This window comes from Gavialis gangeticus, unplaced genomic scaffold (assembly GCF_001723915.1).
Source record: "Gavialis gangeticus isolate Ggan-Ray unplaced genomic scaffold, GavGan_comp1, whole genome shotgun sequence".
NCBI classification, from domain to species: domain Eukaryota; kingdom Metazoa; phylum Chordata; order Crocodylia; family Gavialidae; genus Gavialis; species Gavialis gangeticus.
This window is the reverse complement of record NW_017728996.1, coordinates 30,986,810-31,001,062: the sequence shown is the minus strand read 5'-3', so window position 1 is coordinate 31,001,062 and position 14,253 is coordinate 30,986,810. Positions and strand designations below refer to the sequence as shown.

Here is a 14,253-nt window from a genome sequence, read left to right as displayed (position 1 = left end):
CCTCCTGATATCTAGCTTAAATCTACCCTCTGCCAGCTTGTGACGATTATTCCTGGTCACTCCTGGTAGTGCTCGGGGGAACAGGGACTTCCCCAGTGCCTGCTGGTCCCCTCTGACTAGTTTGTAACAGGCCACTACATCCCCCCTCAGCCTTTCCTTGTGGAGGCTGAACAGGTTCAGGTCCCATAAACTCTCCTCGTAGGGCCTGCCCTGCTGCCCCCTGATCATGTGGGTGGCCCTCCTCTGGACCCTCTCCATGTTGTCCACATCCCTCTTGAAGTGCGGCGCCCAGAACTGGATGCAGTACTCCAGCTGCGGCCTGACCAGTGCCGCATAGAGGGGGAGTATCACTTCCTTGGACCTGCTTGAGATGCATCTGTGGATGCATGACAAGGTGCGGTTGGCCATGATGGAACAGATGGAAGTTTTCAACCTTAACCATAACAGAGCTGGCACTATCCTATAATAATTTTTGTTGGCTGTCTTGCACACTGAAGCTATGGCTTCAGTGACTGCCTGTGCCCCAGTTTGTGCTCCATCGTTAGAATGAGGATCTAGATGGAGAAAAGTGAGATGGAAGAGAGCCCCAAAGGAAACCTAAACTTCTAATAACTAGGAAATACAAAGTTATGGTATGTGTCACCCTACAAGTCTTGGGAAGACTGAAAACAACTATGGGGAAGAGGATTGACCACATCCATTTTTTACCTGACTGCTGGCTAAGAGGGCCAACACCTGGTTGTGATGGGCTGGCCCAAGCACGTGTGGGGAATTCTGCTGTACAGCATAAGAAGGCGAGAACAGAAGTGCAGTGTTTGGTTCAGTATTTGGTTTACACACCTACATAATAAAGGAGGTGTGTGGCTGACCAGTAAGTTGCCACATATGATATATGTATGCAGCAGCAGAAGTTGCAGGCATCAGAAAGCAAGGTGGATATGAGGGCAGGGGCTATATATTCCAGGTAAGGCAGGAGGTAGAGAAAGAGAAAATACATTGTTTTTTTTCCATTCTGAAAATGACTATAACCTCCTTTCCCCTCCCCCCTATAATAAAACTGTCAAGGTTTGGGGTAAAAAACTGCCCTTAATTTTTATTACTGGCCTTGTTAGCAACAACACACTTCAGAGCTACCACTATCTGACCACTGCTCCATTTCTCCTACCACAAGTGCACAGAAGGGTGAAGAGCACTTAGGAATTGCATAACTGTTTCCTATTCATATCTAACCTGCAAACCTACAAGGTAACTAGAATGGTATATAACCAAGGATGTCCAAGTGACAGCCTATGGGTTGCCTATGGCCCACAAGGGACCAGCATGCAGCTTATGGGCCCCTGCAGCTGTCTCTCCTGCTGCCATATGGCAGGGGAGAATCCAGGATGGGGCTGCACACTGTCAGTGCTCACCACACAGCAGGGTGGCAGGGGGCCACATGACACGTGTGTAGCTTGCACAGTGGAGGCAATATCTCAGGAAGCCACGTGTCTTGGCCCATGTGGTGGGGGGAGGAGACAGATCCCAGGGGTCCACTCAGTAGAGGAGTGCAATTCCAGGAGGAACTGTCCCCACACCACATGGCTCGTGAATTCTGTGGCCCCCAGCTGCACTGAAGTTGCACAGCTCTGGCATAAACAATCACTAACTCCTCTTTCATTTTAAAAAATCTCAGATGTTCCAGTGACCAAAATGACACGGTTGACTAGGTATTCCTTGCCTTTTCAGAATGCTGAACTATGAAACTCAGATTTATGACAAGCAAGAAATGGAGTTAAAGTATTACAGTTTTAAACTTCTCAAAATAAGCAAATGCAGAACTAAGGTAAGATCCCTGAAAATTAAGTCTGCCCTCTGTGAGTTACGTCCTGCTGTAGTGAACAAGAGTTGCCTACACTCACATCCTGAGCCTGCTTCACAGAAAGAACACCATATCTGCTACATGTTATAAGCCTTTTATCCTTATGCACAGAATTCCAAGACTTTCACTTTCCCACAGACTACAATCATCTTCCATCTCCTGACTTCTGACTTGGCAAGTCAAGAATAATTCAATGTGTCACTCCAGACAGCCTCTACATACTGCAGCACTGAAATGAGGGATGCTATAGATCTTTTAACATATATATGCATCTTTTTATTTTATTCACACACAGGTCATGCACACATCCCAGAGCATCATGGCTCACCCAGTATGCCTTATCTTTATGCTCCAGTTTACTTCCCCTTGAGCACAGTGGGCACATCTACAGATACATTAATGCGCTGTAGTTATGGTGCATTAAGTTTAGAACCTGTAATAACAGGTACTAGCTCAATGTACAGTAAACAGTGCTACTGCACATTAACACCAGTACACACTTTTTTAGTGATGCTAATGCATAGTAGACTAGCTCTACTGTGCATTAGCATGGTTTTTGCTGTGATGTGCTAATGTGGAGTAGAATTAGTCTACAGCACATTTAGTGTCTCATGTAGATGCGCCCAGTTATACATAGCACAGTGAATGCAGCTGGAATGCCTGCAGATAATTCCAGGTGGCTATTGTCTGCTCCAGAGTTGCCAAGTTAAGGCTGTGTTTCACTCATCTTTGGACATTAGATGTTACCAGGAAGCCCTTACACTGAATAGTAATATCACACTCCTGCCAGGTTCCTGGTTACATGTGTGAATGAGACCATTCAAGAGCTTTTAGTCTGTCTCCCACTTTCTTGGAAATGCTGATTTTTCCTGGTAATTTTTTTAAAGTCACAGTCAGCTTAACTAGAAAAATAATTTGCACACTTGATACATGAGGAAATTCTCTGGTAATGATCATTAATAAGGAAAGATAAACTGATGCAAAGAGAACTCAAATGAAAATGTAGGTATTATTGATGCTTGGGAAAAAACCCCATCTGACTGAATTTCCCAGTCGTTATTATGTTTTCATGCCTTTGCAGTGGACTATGAAAAAGTCTGATCTTGTATCTACAGCTCCAAGGTACAATATTACTGACAATACCATCCAGTTTCACAAACTAAATAAGTAGTAGAGTATAGGGTTGAGATATACAAATCATATTTAGGGACACTTTGTTAATTTTACCTACCGACAGCTGTGATATTTCAATGTAAGCAATCACTGAAAATATACTGTCCTGTGGAAAAAAATAGCTTTTCTCCCCTTGTTTTTCACTAAAAAATGATCATATTTTCAGTAAATATGATACATTCTCTAAATGTATTTATATTTTCAAAATACATTTTCTATTTAAAATTAAGCATACTCACCACATTTTCTTTCTCACAATATGAACTGAAGTCATTTGATATAATTGCAGCATACTGAAGAAGCACTTTGTTGATAGTCTGCATGGGAAGGAAATGCTTGACTAAGATAGCTAATATGCAAAATATTGTCTGCAGAGCTTTGCAAATAAATATACAAAAAGATTCAATGGAATTTGAATTTGTAAAGGAGATAGATAATGTTATAAAATAATCCATAGAAAATTGTTTTTATCCTTTAAATTCACTAAATTTTAGTTTTTATTCATATTACTGTTTAGCATGTGCACATTTTCAAATACTGACCTACTGAGGAGCTGCATTTTTGAAGGAAATATAATTTACTGTAGGACACAGACTTTAAAGCTAGTAATGCTGAAATTGAGAAGCAAGAACATTGAGCTCTAGTTTCTTCAATGCACACATAATTAAGCAGAACTTTAGTGAGCTCAAAAATCCCTAGAGCAACAACCCACAGATGAAAAACAATGGAGAAACAAGAACCAAGGCAGCAATGTCTAAACCCCACAGAAGTGAGATTAGGCCACAATAATCATGGGACTATGATCCTTGCTTGCAGATTTAGGAAAGTTATGATGAAAGCACAAAAATAGGTATAAATACAAAGTCCTTCAAGACTACAAGCATTATAATGGAGGTCTAAAGCTTTCAAGGAAGTGTAACAACCCAGTAGGAAGCTAGCCTAATAATGTGCAAGCTTCTTAAACAGCAGATTAATAAATTCAGAAGAAACAGGGAGCTGACCACTTTGAAATATCTTCTATCCACAGCTGTTCAAACTTGCGTTCAGACATAATGAAGAACATTACTTTTGGACTTTACCTAAAGTATAATATTTCATTTGCATACAGCTTTATAATTCCCACCTCATTTATTATTAGGCTCCATAACAAACATTGTTTTACAAATATAGATACACCAGTCACCCTGTACTTGCAGTTCTTCCTCCAACCCTCTGTAGTTATTGTATTGGGAATTGGGGATGGGGAGGGGGAGATATTGTATAAATACTTATTTAGTTAAAAAAATACAAGTTTTTAAAATCATAATTCTTATAAACTTGGGCGTTAATATTTTCAAGGTAGGCAGAATTTGGTATACAAGATCTCAGCAACAAAACAAAAAAAATGTTTCTGTGTACAAAATAAAAGAATGTTTAATTCTTTTTAATGTGAAAAATAAATGTGCTTATGGCCTTAAAACAGAAAGAGCATCAGGTTAACCAACACAGTATGGTAAGCATGCCATTTGTGCTGTAGTTTAATTAACTTTGTTATTCTAATAATCGGTAGTAGCAATAAGGATACCTAATTCTTAACAGCATTTCTCATCCTCAAAATACTTTACCAGGGAGGCAAGCATAATGGGGAAATTGAGGTAGAGGAGAGAAGTGGCTTGTTCAACACACACAGCAATCCACTCCCAGCTTATTTTAAAAACTGGGAATAGAGCCTGTGTCTCCTGAATGGTAGAGTAGTGGTCTAATGCAAAATATGCATCCCATTCAAAGGCAAAGCCCACAGTAGGGAGATGGCTCTGGGAAGCAAAGCTCTATAAAGACTCCCTTCTCCCATCACACAGACTGGGAGACCCTAGCGTCTGCTATGAAACTGTAGATTCTAAGAGATCAATGAAAAAAGAGGGTCATTTACATGGAGGCTGTCTCTTAGCACTGGTTTTGGTGGCTGTTGCTATCTAGCAAGGAGAAGGCACCACATTTTTGCTGATGTGCTTATTGATCTGGCTGGAATATGATCAGCTGGCTCCAAGTAATTTTTTCCTCTAGGGAATCCAACTAAAGAAGTTGAAACTGTATTACATACACAACATTTCAATAGTATACAGTAAAGTTTGTTTTAAAAATGGCTGATAAACCTTATGGAAGAATTATTTTTCAATGGTGAAATCTTAAAATGGAAGGAAAGCAGGCAACATACTAAAGTTCGTTGAAATCCCTAACCTGACACTTGCATTGTTCAACATATCCTTTAGCAATCCGGAGACAAAAGGAAATTCCATTACCATATTTTCTTGCATATAACAATCTCCAAATAAAACAAGCACTTTGTTTTTGGAAAGCAGAATCTAGAGAAGAAGATTTTTCAGAGTTGTGGCTGACTGTGTGACACGGAGTAAGTCTTTCTGGGAGCACAGCATGTGTCCAGGAAGTCTGGCACCAGGAAGTCACTTTTGCCAGCAGCCTTATTCAAACTGTCTCCTGGGATGCCACACTTCCTGGACACTCTTTGTTTCCAGGAGGATTTACTTAATGTCACACAAGGTTAGGCCCAAGACCCTTGCAAGAACAAGACTGAATTCTTTAAGTAATTCATGTAAATAAACTGGTGTTTCCACATCATAAACCTCATCAAGATGCTACAAAACAGCTCACTTGTTGCTTTTAGTGCAAGCTACAGTGCTCAGGCAATAGCTATGGCTGTGAGAGTGTTAACATGGGACTCTGCTATCTTGGCAGCTGCATGGCTTGTACAGTGTCTCCTGGCATTTACTTTTTCCAGCGAAGAACACATATTGTATGATAAAAAATATACACCCTGACTTTTGGGGGAAAGGTGTGTGTTGTATGTGAGAAAATATGGCAGTTTAATTGCCATCAAACAATAAGAGGGAGAGTGCCCTGACTGGACTGCTAATAAAACTCATGTGTGGTTCAACACAACCTAGCAGCAGTCCAATACTGCTCTGGTGCCAAACCCAACCTAAGCCACAAAATTCTTCCTGCGCTTGCACTGACCCAGAAGATCACTGTGTTAAAGTTAAGAATTGCTCTGAAAACTATGTAGAAATTCAATATGAAGACCCCCAAAAGAAATGAAGAATTTGAGAAACTCTAAACATGAATATTTAATATTGTAAAATATGAAGTTAGTAGAAATAAGAGTTCCTCCAACCACTTGCAATTACTCAGAGAAGAACAAGCCATCAACCCTGCTCAAAAAAGACCAAGTTATAAGAATCCTGTTTAAAATAGGAAGTTTTTCCAGTTTAAAATAGAGGAGTTTTCTTTTAAATAACATTAGAATTATTCATGTGTAAGCACAGCAAGAACAGAATATTGCTTCCTCTCAAACTTGGTTGAGGCACATTGATTTAATCTACCTTTGCAAATCTTCTCATTAAATGAGATAGCGCTTCAGGATTAGGGCACTCCAGTTTCCTGATAATCTCGAAGCTTTGATTGAGCTGTGTGAAGACATCTACCACAGAGCAAGAGAAAAGGGCATGATCTGATGTTTGCTGGAACTGGAGAAGGAAGAAAAATAATTTAAATGGGTTAACACATGAGAAGCTATCTATGTCTCAACAATAAAACATTAATTGAATGCCTTATACTTTAAATCCATCCTAGACTGAGAAAAAGGAAGTTAAAAAATGGCTTGTAAATTTAAACATAATAAACTCCTAATATGATTTTATGTCTTCTCTTGTACTTTTATGGGGGTAGCAGAATGCTTTACAATCTAAAATCATGGTTTTGTATTGGATTTGCTACTTAATCTACGGGAAGTTGAACTGGCTTCACTGGGACTCAAAGTGGGGGAGAAAACAAAGGCAGAGAGGAAGACTGCACTGCAATATAAATAGTTTCCTTTTCTGAAACTGTATCATAAATACCTCAGCCTCTGCACAAAATATGTGGGGTGAAAACATCTGCATTGAAATCAGTTATAACACTTCATTAGTTTCTATGGGGCCAGGACTTCACCCAAACCCTTAGCCCTGATGGCAGCAGGATCTTAGTGGATGGAATCTGTATCTTTAGCTACATGTAAAACTTGAATTTTAATAACTGTATATTAACTTGCTCTCTATATAAGTTGCATTGCTATAATAGTATTTTTATTTTATATAAACCACCTGATGGTTTAAACATAGTAGCTGATGGACAGTGCAAACAAGCAGGAAAAACCACTGCTGGGCAAGAAACAAAAATATTTTCAAATGAAACCACAAGGGGAATTTAGGTAGGCAGAAAATCATTAAGGAGTTCAAATACAATTAGCACGCAGGTACCAGTACTGAGAAGGAATGGCTGTCCAGCTTATCAGGTGCTATAAGGCTATTGCATAAGGACTAACAGTGTTGTATGGCATTTTGTAATGTTCTGATGTTGCCTTAATAGATCTTTATTTTTTAATGAAAAGGACTCACTCCATCTTTTTTGTCTCTTTCTAGTGCGCCATGAAGAAATTCCATTGAGACATCTTCATTTTCATCCAACCATTGAATGACAAAGGGTTCAAACCACCTAAAATGAATTTCCCAGAGATCATATTTAGGTTACTTTAAAATATTCATGCTGTTAAAAATATGTTGCTCTTTTATTATCTGCAGTAGTATTTCATTATTAAAATTATATATATTATTAGAAAGTAGATCAGAATCCAAAATAGCTAAAACTAACAATTTTTTTCATATTTAAAAACATGCATTTGAAAGAACATACACTTGATATTTGAGTCCATTATTACAAATTTGTTTTGTTTTCGTTTTTTTCGCTTTGGTCGTTTTAAATAAATAAATGGCATTTGTTTTTTTCTGTGAATACTTTTATATCACAGAACTGAATTTTGCTACAGCACTAATTGATTTCAACCTTGTAGAGAATTAATCTTACCAACATTAAGGTGATTGCCCAATCTGTGCATTTCTAGAGACCATACACTACTTACAGTAAGAAAGGAGAAAAAGAAAGTTTGAGAAGAAAATTAGCCCATGGAATAACAACTGCTTCAATAAACTAGCCCCAATAATGCTGTATCTTAATCCAGGTTCTGGTGTGGAATGACTGCAATCACATAACACTGTTGCTGTATTTACATTTTTAAATCTCCTCCTGGAATCCTTTGGCTTTAAGATTTTATTTGTTTAATCTTGGTACATAAACTTGTTGAACAAATACATGCAGAGTGGTTAATTATATTTTACATATGTGTAACATTCATTTGGTAGAATAAATAGAAAAGGTTTGAAGAGCATACTTAAGATGTTATTAGTACTTAACAGCTTAAATTCATTTTGCCTTTAATGGCATTATGGATAAATATTTAAAGAAAATAAACCTTAACAGAAACTGAGAAAACAACCCCCTCTTCCAACACAGTACTCACAGAGAGTATTCAGGTGCTGCATCCTTGAGGTCAGAGAGTTCTTTTACATATTCATTATAAAACCATTTCACTTTGAAGTGTAAATTCATGTAATCTGTGCTTTTGCATAACCGCTGCTTTTCGTGTTCTACGATAGGAGAGAAAATAAAAAACATTTAATGAAGTTCTGATAGTAAATAATATCCCTGCACATTCCTTGATTTTATCATTATATGCAGTAATTAATATATACACACACATATATATGTGCACCATAATATATGCACTATAATAAGGTGATTACATTACAGGCAAACAGTTTGAGATTGCACCCACAATTTCAACCACAGGTTCTCTGCATCACTAGAGAAAAGTTCAAGCACAAAATCTTTTGAGGTTCTCATTACTAAAATGATCTTTGGCTATTGTGTAAAGTAAAACTAATTTTATCATAGAATAATGTGAAGACCATACTGCCTCCCTGAGAAAAAAAGGTTTGAAAATTCAATACAGAAGAATGTTTTAATAGGTTAATCACTTTCAAACTTCATTCAGATTTCTCTTGGCTTGATGCGAACTGCATGGGTAGAGGAACCAAGTTAGAAAATAAATAAAGCTACAGCTGTGATGTAATGCAAATTAAAATAGTAACTGGTACAGTTAGAACATCTGAAGGTATGGGCACTGCAACTGTAAACAGGCAACACTTTTATTGTCTAGTTAAAGAACAATAACATGCCATAGTAGAAGGAAGAAGGCATCACAACTCTCAAGATATTCATTTTTTCCTGAAGCCTGAGTAGAAAAGCCATTTTAATATAGCAGTATTTTTTAAAATGAGATTTAAAATTAGCTCCACTACCATGTAATGCAGGGGTGGGCAAAATGTGGCCTGCGGGCTGGATGTGGCCAACCAGGCCATTCTATTCAGCCTGTGGGACCCCTAAAATATTTAGAAAATTAATATTTATCTGCCCTGGGCTGCCTGTCATGAGGCCCTCAATGGCTTGCCAAAACTCGGTAAGCAGCTGTCCACCCAAAATAATTGCCTGCCCCTGATGTAATGGCTTGCTATTCAAAAAATGTTAAGAATGTTCCCTTAAGACACAGGTCATGACTTTGGTCAGTATTACAGTTGTGAATATCATCGATTACAGTGGGCAAATGGGGTGGGGTACTGATTCTCAGCACTGTGTCCAGTTCTGGTACACTCAAGTTATTTACAGCAAGACAAATTAATTTAAAAAAATACAACAATAATCAAGCAGGCTTAGGAATGACTTACAACAGTAGCAAACAATCAGACTTTTCCAGTTATCATTTTCTACTTCCCTAACCACAATCTTCCTTTGTATCCAGGTACAGGAACACAAAGGCTCAGTCCTCCAACAACAGAAACTGTCACAACTTTGTACAGCTCTAAATTTAGACATACATGGGGGGGAAAAAAACCTTGATGACAATCAACTGTTATAAACCTAATGTACGGGTCACCTAAACCAGTCGGATGTGCATTGCCTGGTCTGACGGCAGGCTGGATGGTGATTTCAGTCCAGTGCCTGGGTCTGGCATGGGGGCCAACATTCAGCCACATGGAGGGGATAGGGGTGGTTGCAGTCTGGCCCTGCATAGGGGGAGGGAACAGGGGGTCTTCACCTAGTCTTGCAAGGGGGCAGGCAGGGGAGGAATGCGACCTGGCCTCATGGGGGGGAAGGAGCCTTAATCCAGCCCCACAGAGGAAAGGGGGCATGGACTGGCTCCACTGAGGGAAGGGGATGTGTTCTGGCCTGTGGGGTGAAAAGGAGGCATGGCCCCCCCAATCCAGCACCATGGAGGAAAGGGGGGGGTGGCCCAGACTCATGGGGGGAGGTAGGTGTGGCACCAAGCACCTGGTGCTTCAGGTTTGGGCACTGACTAGGAGGGGAGGGGAGCTTTTTTAAGTGGCCCTGCTGCATTTGGCCCATGGGCCGAAGGATGAGCACCCTGATCTAAACAACTAGAGAATGAGAGTGAAAAGGATGTGTGAGGCATATGCAACTTTTTACTGTGGATGAAATAACCAAGAAATACATCCTGCATGTTCAACCAGTTAAGTGTTTCACTATGTAGCTATGGAAGACTGAGACATCAAACCAAGTCACAGACTGAAGAGTTAGCTTATGGCAGCCCTGTTAATATCAGTGTTTCCATAGAAAGGAATAGATAAGAGCTTATAATCAATATTAAGATGTCATTTATATCTCTCATGTAAAATACTAACAAGCTGCTATTAGTAAAAACTGTGTGTGAGCAAGGTATATATTAATTCCCTTTAAAAACATAACAAAAACTCTAATTTAATAACATCCAGAGCAACTGTTTGGTAGGACATTAATGTGAAGTCAGGTCACACAGAGTGAATCCTCTCCCACTGTCTCTTTGGCTGCTTCCAAAAATGAAATTCTAAAGCAATAACCAGGGATTCTGCCCCCATAGGCAAAACAACAACCCGCATTTTTCTCATATTTTGCTATCCTAGGTTGTCATCTGTGCTGCATTATATAGCCTGTTTCCAGATGCAGTTATAAATCAGCTACTTGTCATGACCTTTCCCAACTTCTGCTCCACTTCTTTACTACTGGAAGAAAGAAGGAAATTTTAAAATGTCTTTTAAAAATAACCAAAGAAAATAAAAGAAGCAGTTTTTTTGACTTGACATAAATATCCCACCATGCAATTGCCAAGCAAACATTGTTAAGGTAAACAGAACAGTCTAGCAAATTTTCTGGTCTTGTGAAAAGCCAAATTCAAATACAGCTGCTTAATTATATATCTATGGTTTCTTCTCTTAAACTAACCCAACCACGATACATAAAATTGATTAAAACATCTGTGTCAGTTTCACATAGTTCAGGAAAGTAATTCTTTAAAATTTATTTAACAGCAAGATCTAATGCATATTTAATTTGAACAACTAGGATTAAAATATCTCATTAAATTTACAAAATAAAACATTGAATTACCTCTTCAAACTGCAGTGTAATAATTTTGTATAAAATTAGATCTCTTGAATGTAAATGATCTTTTCAGTTGTATGAATATTTTAAGAAAAGGAAAAAATGCTTAATTAAAATTGTTTGAAAACTAATCGTGTAATAGAAAAAAAAATTAACATTAGCTCCACTAGGTGACATTATGTACAGTGCATTACTTAAAGGTGTATTTTGTGCCATAAAGAGCTAAATTAAGAACTTGTAGTTATAAACTTTCACAGATTTTAATATGAACTGTAGTTTGTAAGCAGAATTTAGTCTAAAGCTATTCATTTTTTCATATGCTTATTTGTGGTCTATTATACATTTCAGCATGTCAATATTTATTATTACAAAAGTTATTCCACTGTGTTAGCATTTGCTATTCAGTCACTTGAGCTTTTGTTTCATAGTTTCATAGTTTCTAGGGTCGGAAGGGACCTGAGCAGATCATCTAGTCCGACCCCCTACCATGGGAGGAAGAGCACTGGGGTCAAACGACCCCAGTAAGGTGGTCATCCAACCTCCTCTTAAAAACCCCCAGGGTGGGAGCCTGCACCACCTCACTTGGAAGCTGGTTCCAGACCCTAGCCGCCCTGACCGTGAAGTAGCGCCTCCTGATGTCCAACTTAAACCTTCCCTCCGCCAGCTTGTGACCATTGTTCCTGGTCACTCCTTGCGGCGCTCGGGGGAACAGGGACTCCCCCAGCACCTGCTGATCCCCCCTAACCAGTTTATAACAGGCCACAAGATCCCCCCTCAGCCTTCTCTTTTGAAGGCTGAACAGGTTCAGGTCCCGCAACCTTTCCTCATAGGACCTACCCTGCTGTCCCTTGATCATACGAGTGGCCCTCCTCTGGACCCTCTCGATGCTGTCCACATCCCTCTTAAAGTGCGGCGCCCAGAACTGGACGCAGTACTCCAGCTGCGGCCTGACCAGTGCCGCATAGAGGGGGAGGATCACCTCCTTGGACCTGCTCGAGATGCATCTGTGGATGCACGACAAGGTGCAGTTGGCCTTCCTAGCCGCCTCCCCACATTGCCGACTCATGTTCATCTTGGAGTCAATAATGACTCCCAGATCCTTTTCCACCTCCGTGCTGACAAGAGGGGAGTTCCCCAGCCTGTATGTATGGTGCCGATTGTTCCTCCCCAGGTGCATCACCTTACACTTGTCTGTGTTAAACCCCATCCTGTTCTCCTCCGCCCATCCTTGTAACCTATCTAGGTCCAACTGTAGCCTGTTGCTCCCCTCTATTGTGCCCACATCCCCCCACATCTTAGTGTCATCAGCAAACTTGAACAGGGTGCTTTGCACCCCCTCATCCAAATCACTGATGAAGATGTTGAACAGGGCGGGCCCAAGGACCAAAGTTGGAACTTATTAAGTTCTGCACAGGCCCAAACCTGTGAAATCTGAGGAGACAGCAGAACAAAATGGCTCCGTATTTCATTTCAACTTGCATTTTGACATTTCAATGGAACAGCATTTCAATGGAACAGCATTCCATTTTTAATTTTGTTTAGATTAAAAACAGCTGTTCTGTTATGTTTTGTCGAAACAATTTCACTGTTTCGATGCTGTTTCGACGTTTCGCCCATAGGCTATAATGGGGAAGCTTGAAACAGCCTAGAACTTTGTCGTTTCTGGTTTGATGTGGATGAAACTTGAAGGAATGGTAACCCCTTCTGAGGGCATGAAGCCTGCCATGTTTCAAGGAGATATGTGCAGGGACTTCAGGCAAACTGTACCCCAAAGTCTTGAAAGCAAAACTCATGTCACGTGTACCTGTTAAGCCTCAGTGGGGTCAAAACTACAGGCATGCTAGCCCCTGCTGAGGCCACAAAGCCTTCCAAGTTTCAAGGAGATAGGTGCAGGGGTTTGGGGGAAAATGTACCTCAAGCTGTGGACAAGCAAAACTCGTGATATGGGTGACACTGAGTGTGTTAAGGCGCAGCAGGGTGAAAGCTGCAGGCTTGCTAGTCCCTGCTGAGGCCACGAAGTCTGTCAGCTGTCAAAGAGATAGGTGCAGGGCTTCTGGGTTCTGGGGCCCTGCACCCCTAGCTGCTGACAGGCAAAACTCATGACATGGGTGCTTGTGCAACTGACTGTCTCTGTCTTGGGGAAGAGGGGGGTGAAAACAGTGAATTAATTCTTCAATCAAGATTGAGTCAATGAATATAATAAAATAAAAGAGCCTTGAAGAAAAAGGTATTCTAAATCTGGAATCCCTCTTGCTAGCAAGTACAGAATCCATTAGAAGATCAGTGCTGCTGCTAGCCACAGTTGTCTGATGCTCAGCTGCTAGAACACAGACAGCTCACTAACTGATACCAAGGCAGAAACTAAGCAGGGTAGTTTAAACAATGCTTCCACCAAGCCTTGGGTCAGGGAGGACCGGGTTAGAGAACTTCTGGAGGGGCTGGATATGTTAAAATCAGCAGGTGCAGATGCTCTCTACCCCAAGGTGTTGAGGAAATTGGCAGGGGTTATTGAGGAGCCCCTGGCATGGCTTTACAAGCACTTGTGGTGCTCTGGCCAGGTGCCGGATGACTGGAAGAGGGCCAATGTGGTCCCCATCTTTAAAAAAGGAGAGAGGGAGGACCCGGGCAACTATAGGCCCGTTAGTCTTACTTCAATCTAGGGGAAGCTCTTTGAGAAGATTATCAAGGAGCATATCTGTGATGGGCCAGCAGTGGGGATGATGCTCAAGGGCAACCAGAATGGCTTCATTAGGGGCAGATCCTGTCAGACCAACCTGATTGCCTTCTACGATCAGGTCACAAAATCACGGGATGCAGGTGTCATGGTAGATATAGTCTTTCTGGACTTCAGGAAGGCC

The 14,253-nt window shown here is 40.4% G+C and overlaps 1 protein-coding gene across 1 annotated transcript in view; it reads right to left on the bottom strand.

Annotated features, from left to right (window-relative positions):
- UNC13C (unc-13 homolog C) overlaps positions 1 to 14,253 on the bottom strand; it is a 692,691-nt gene that overhangs the window by 175,502 nt on the left and 502,936 nt on the right. The window contains exons 20-23 of the mRNA XM_019504241.1: positions 8,421 to 8,547; positions 7,462 to 7,558; positions 6,409 to 6,552; positions 3,271 to 3,348 (exon numbers count right to left, since the gene is read on the bottom strand). Coding sequence (XP_019359786.1) covers positions 3,271 to 3,348; positions 6,409 to 6,552; positions 7,462 to 7,558; positions 8,421 to 8,547 — 446 coding nt within the window. The remainder of the gene's footprint in view (positions 1 to 3,270; positions 3,349 to 6,408; positions 6,553 to 7,461; positions 7,559 to 8,420; positions 8,548 to 14,253) is intronic.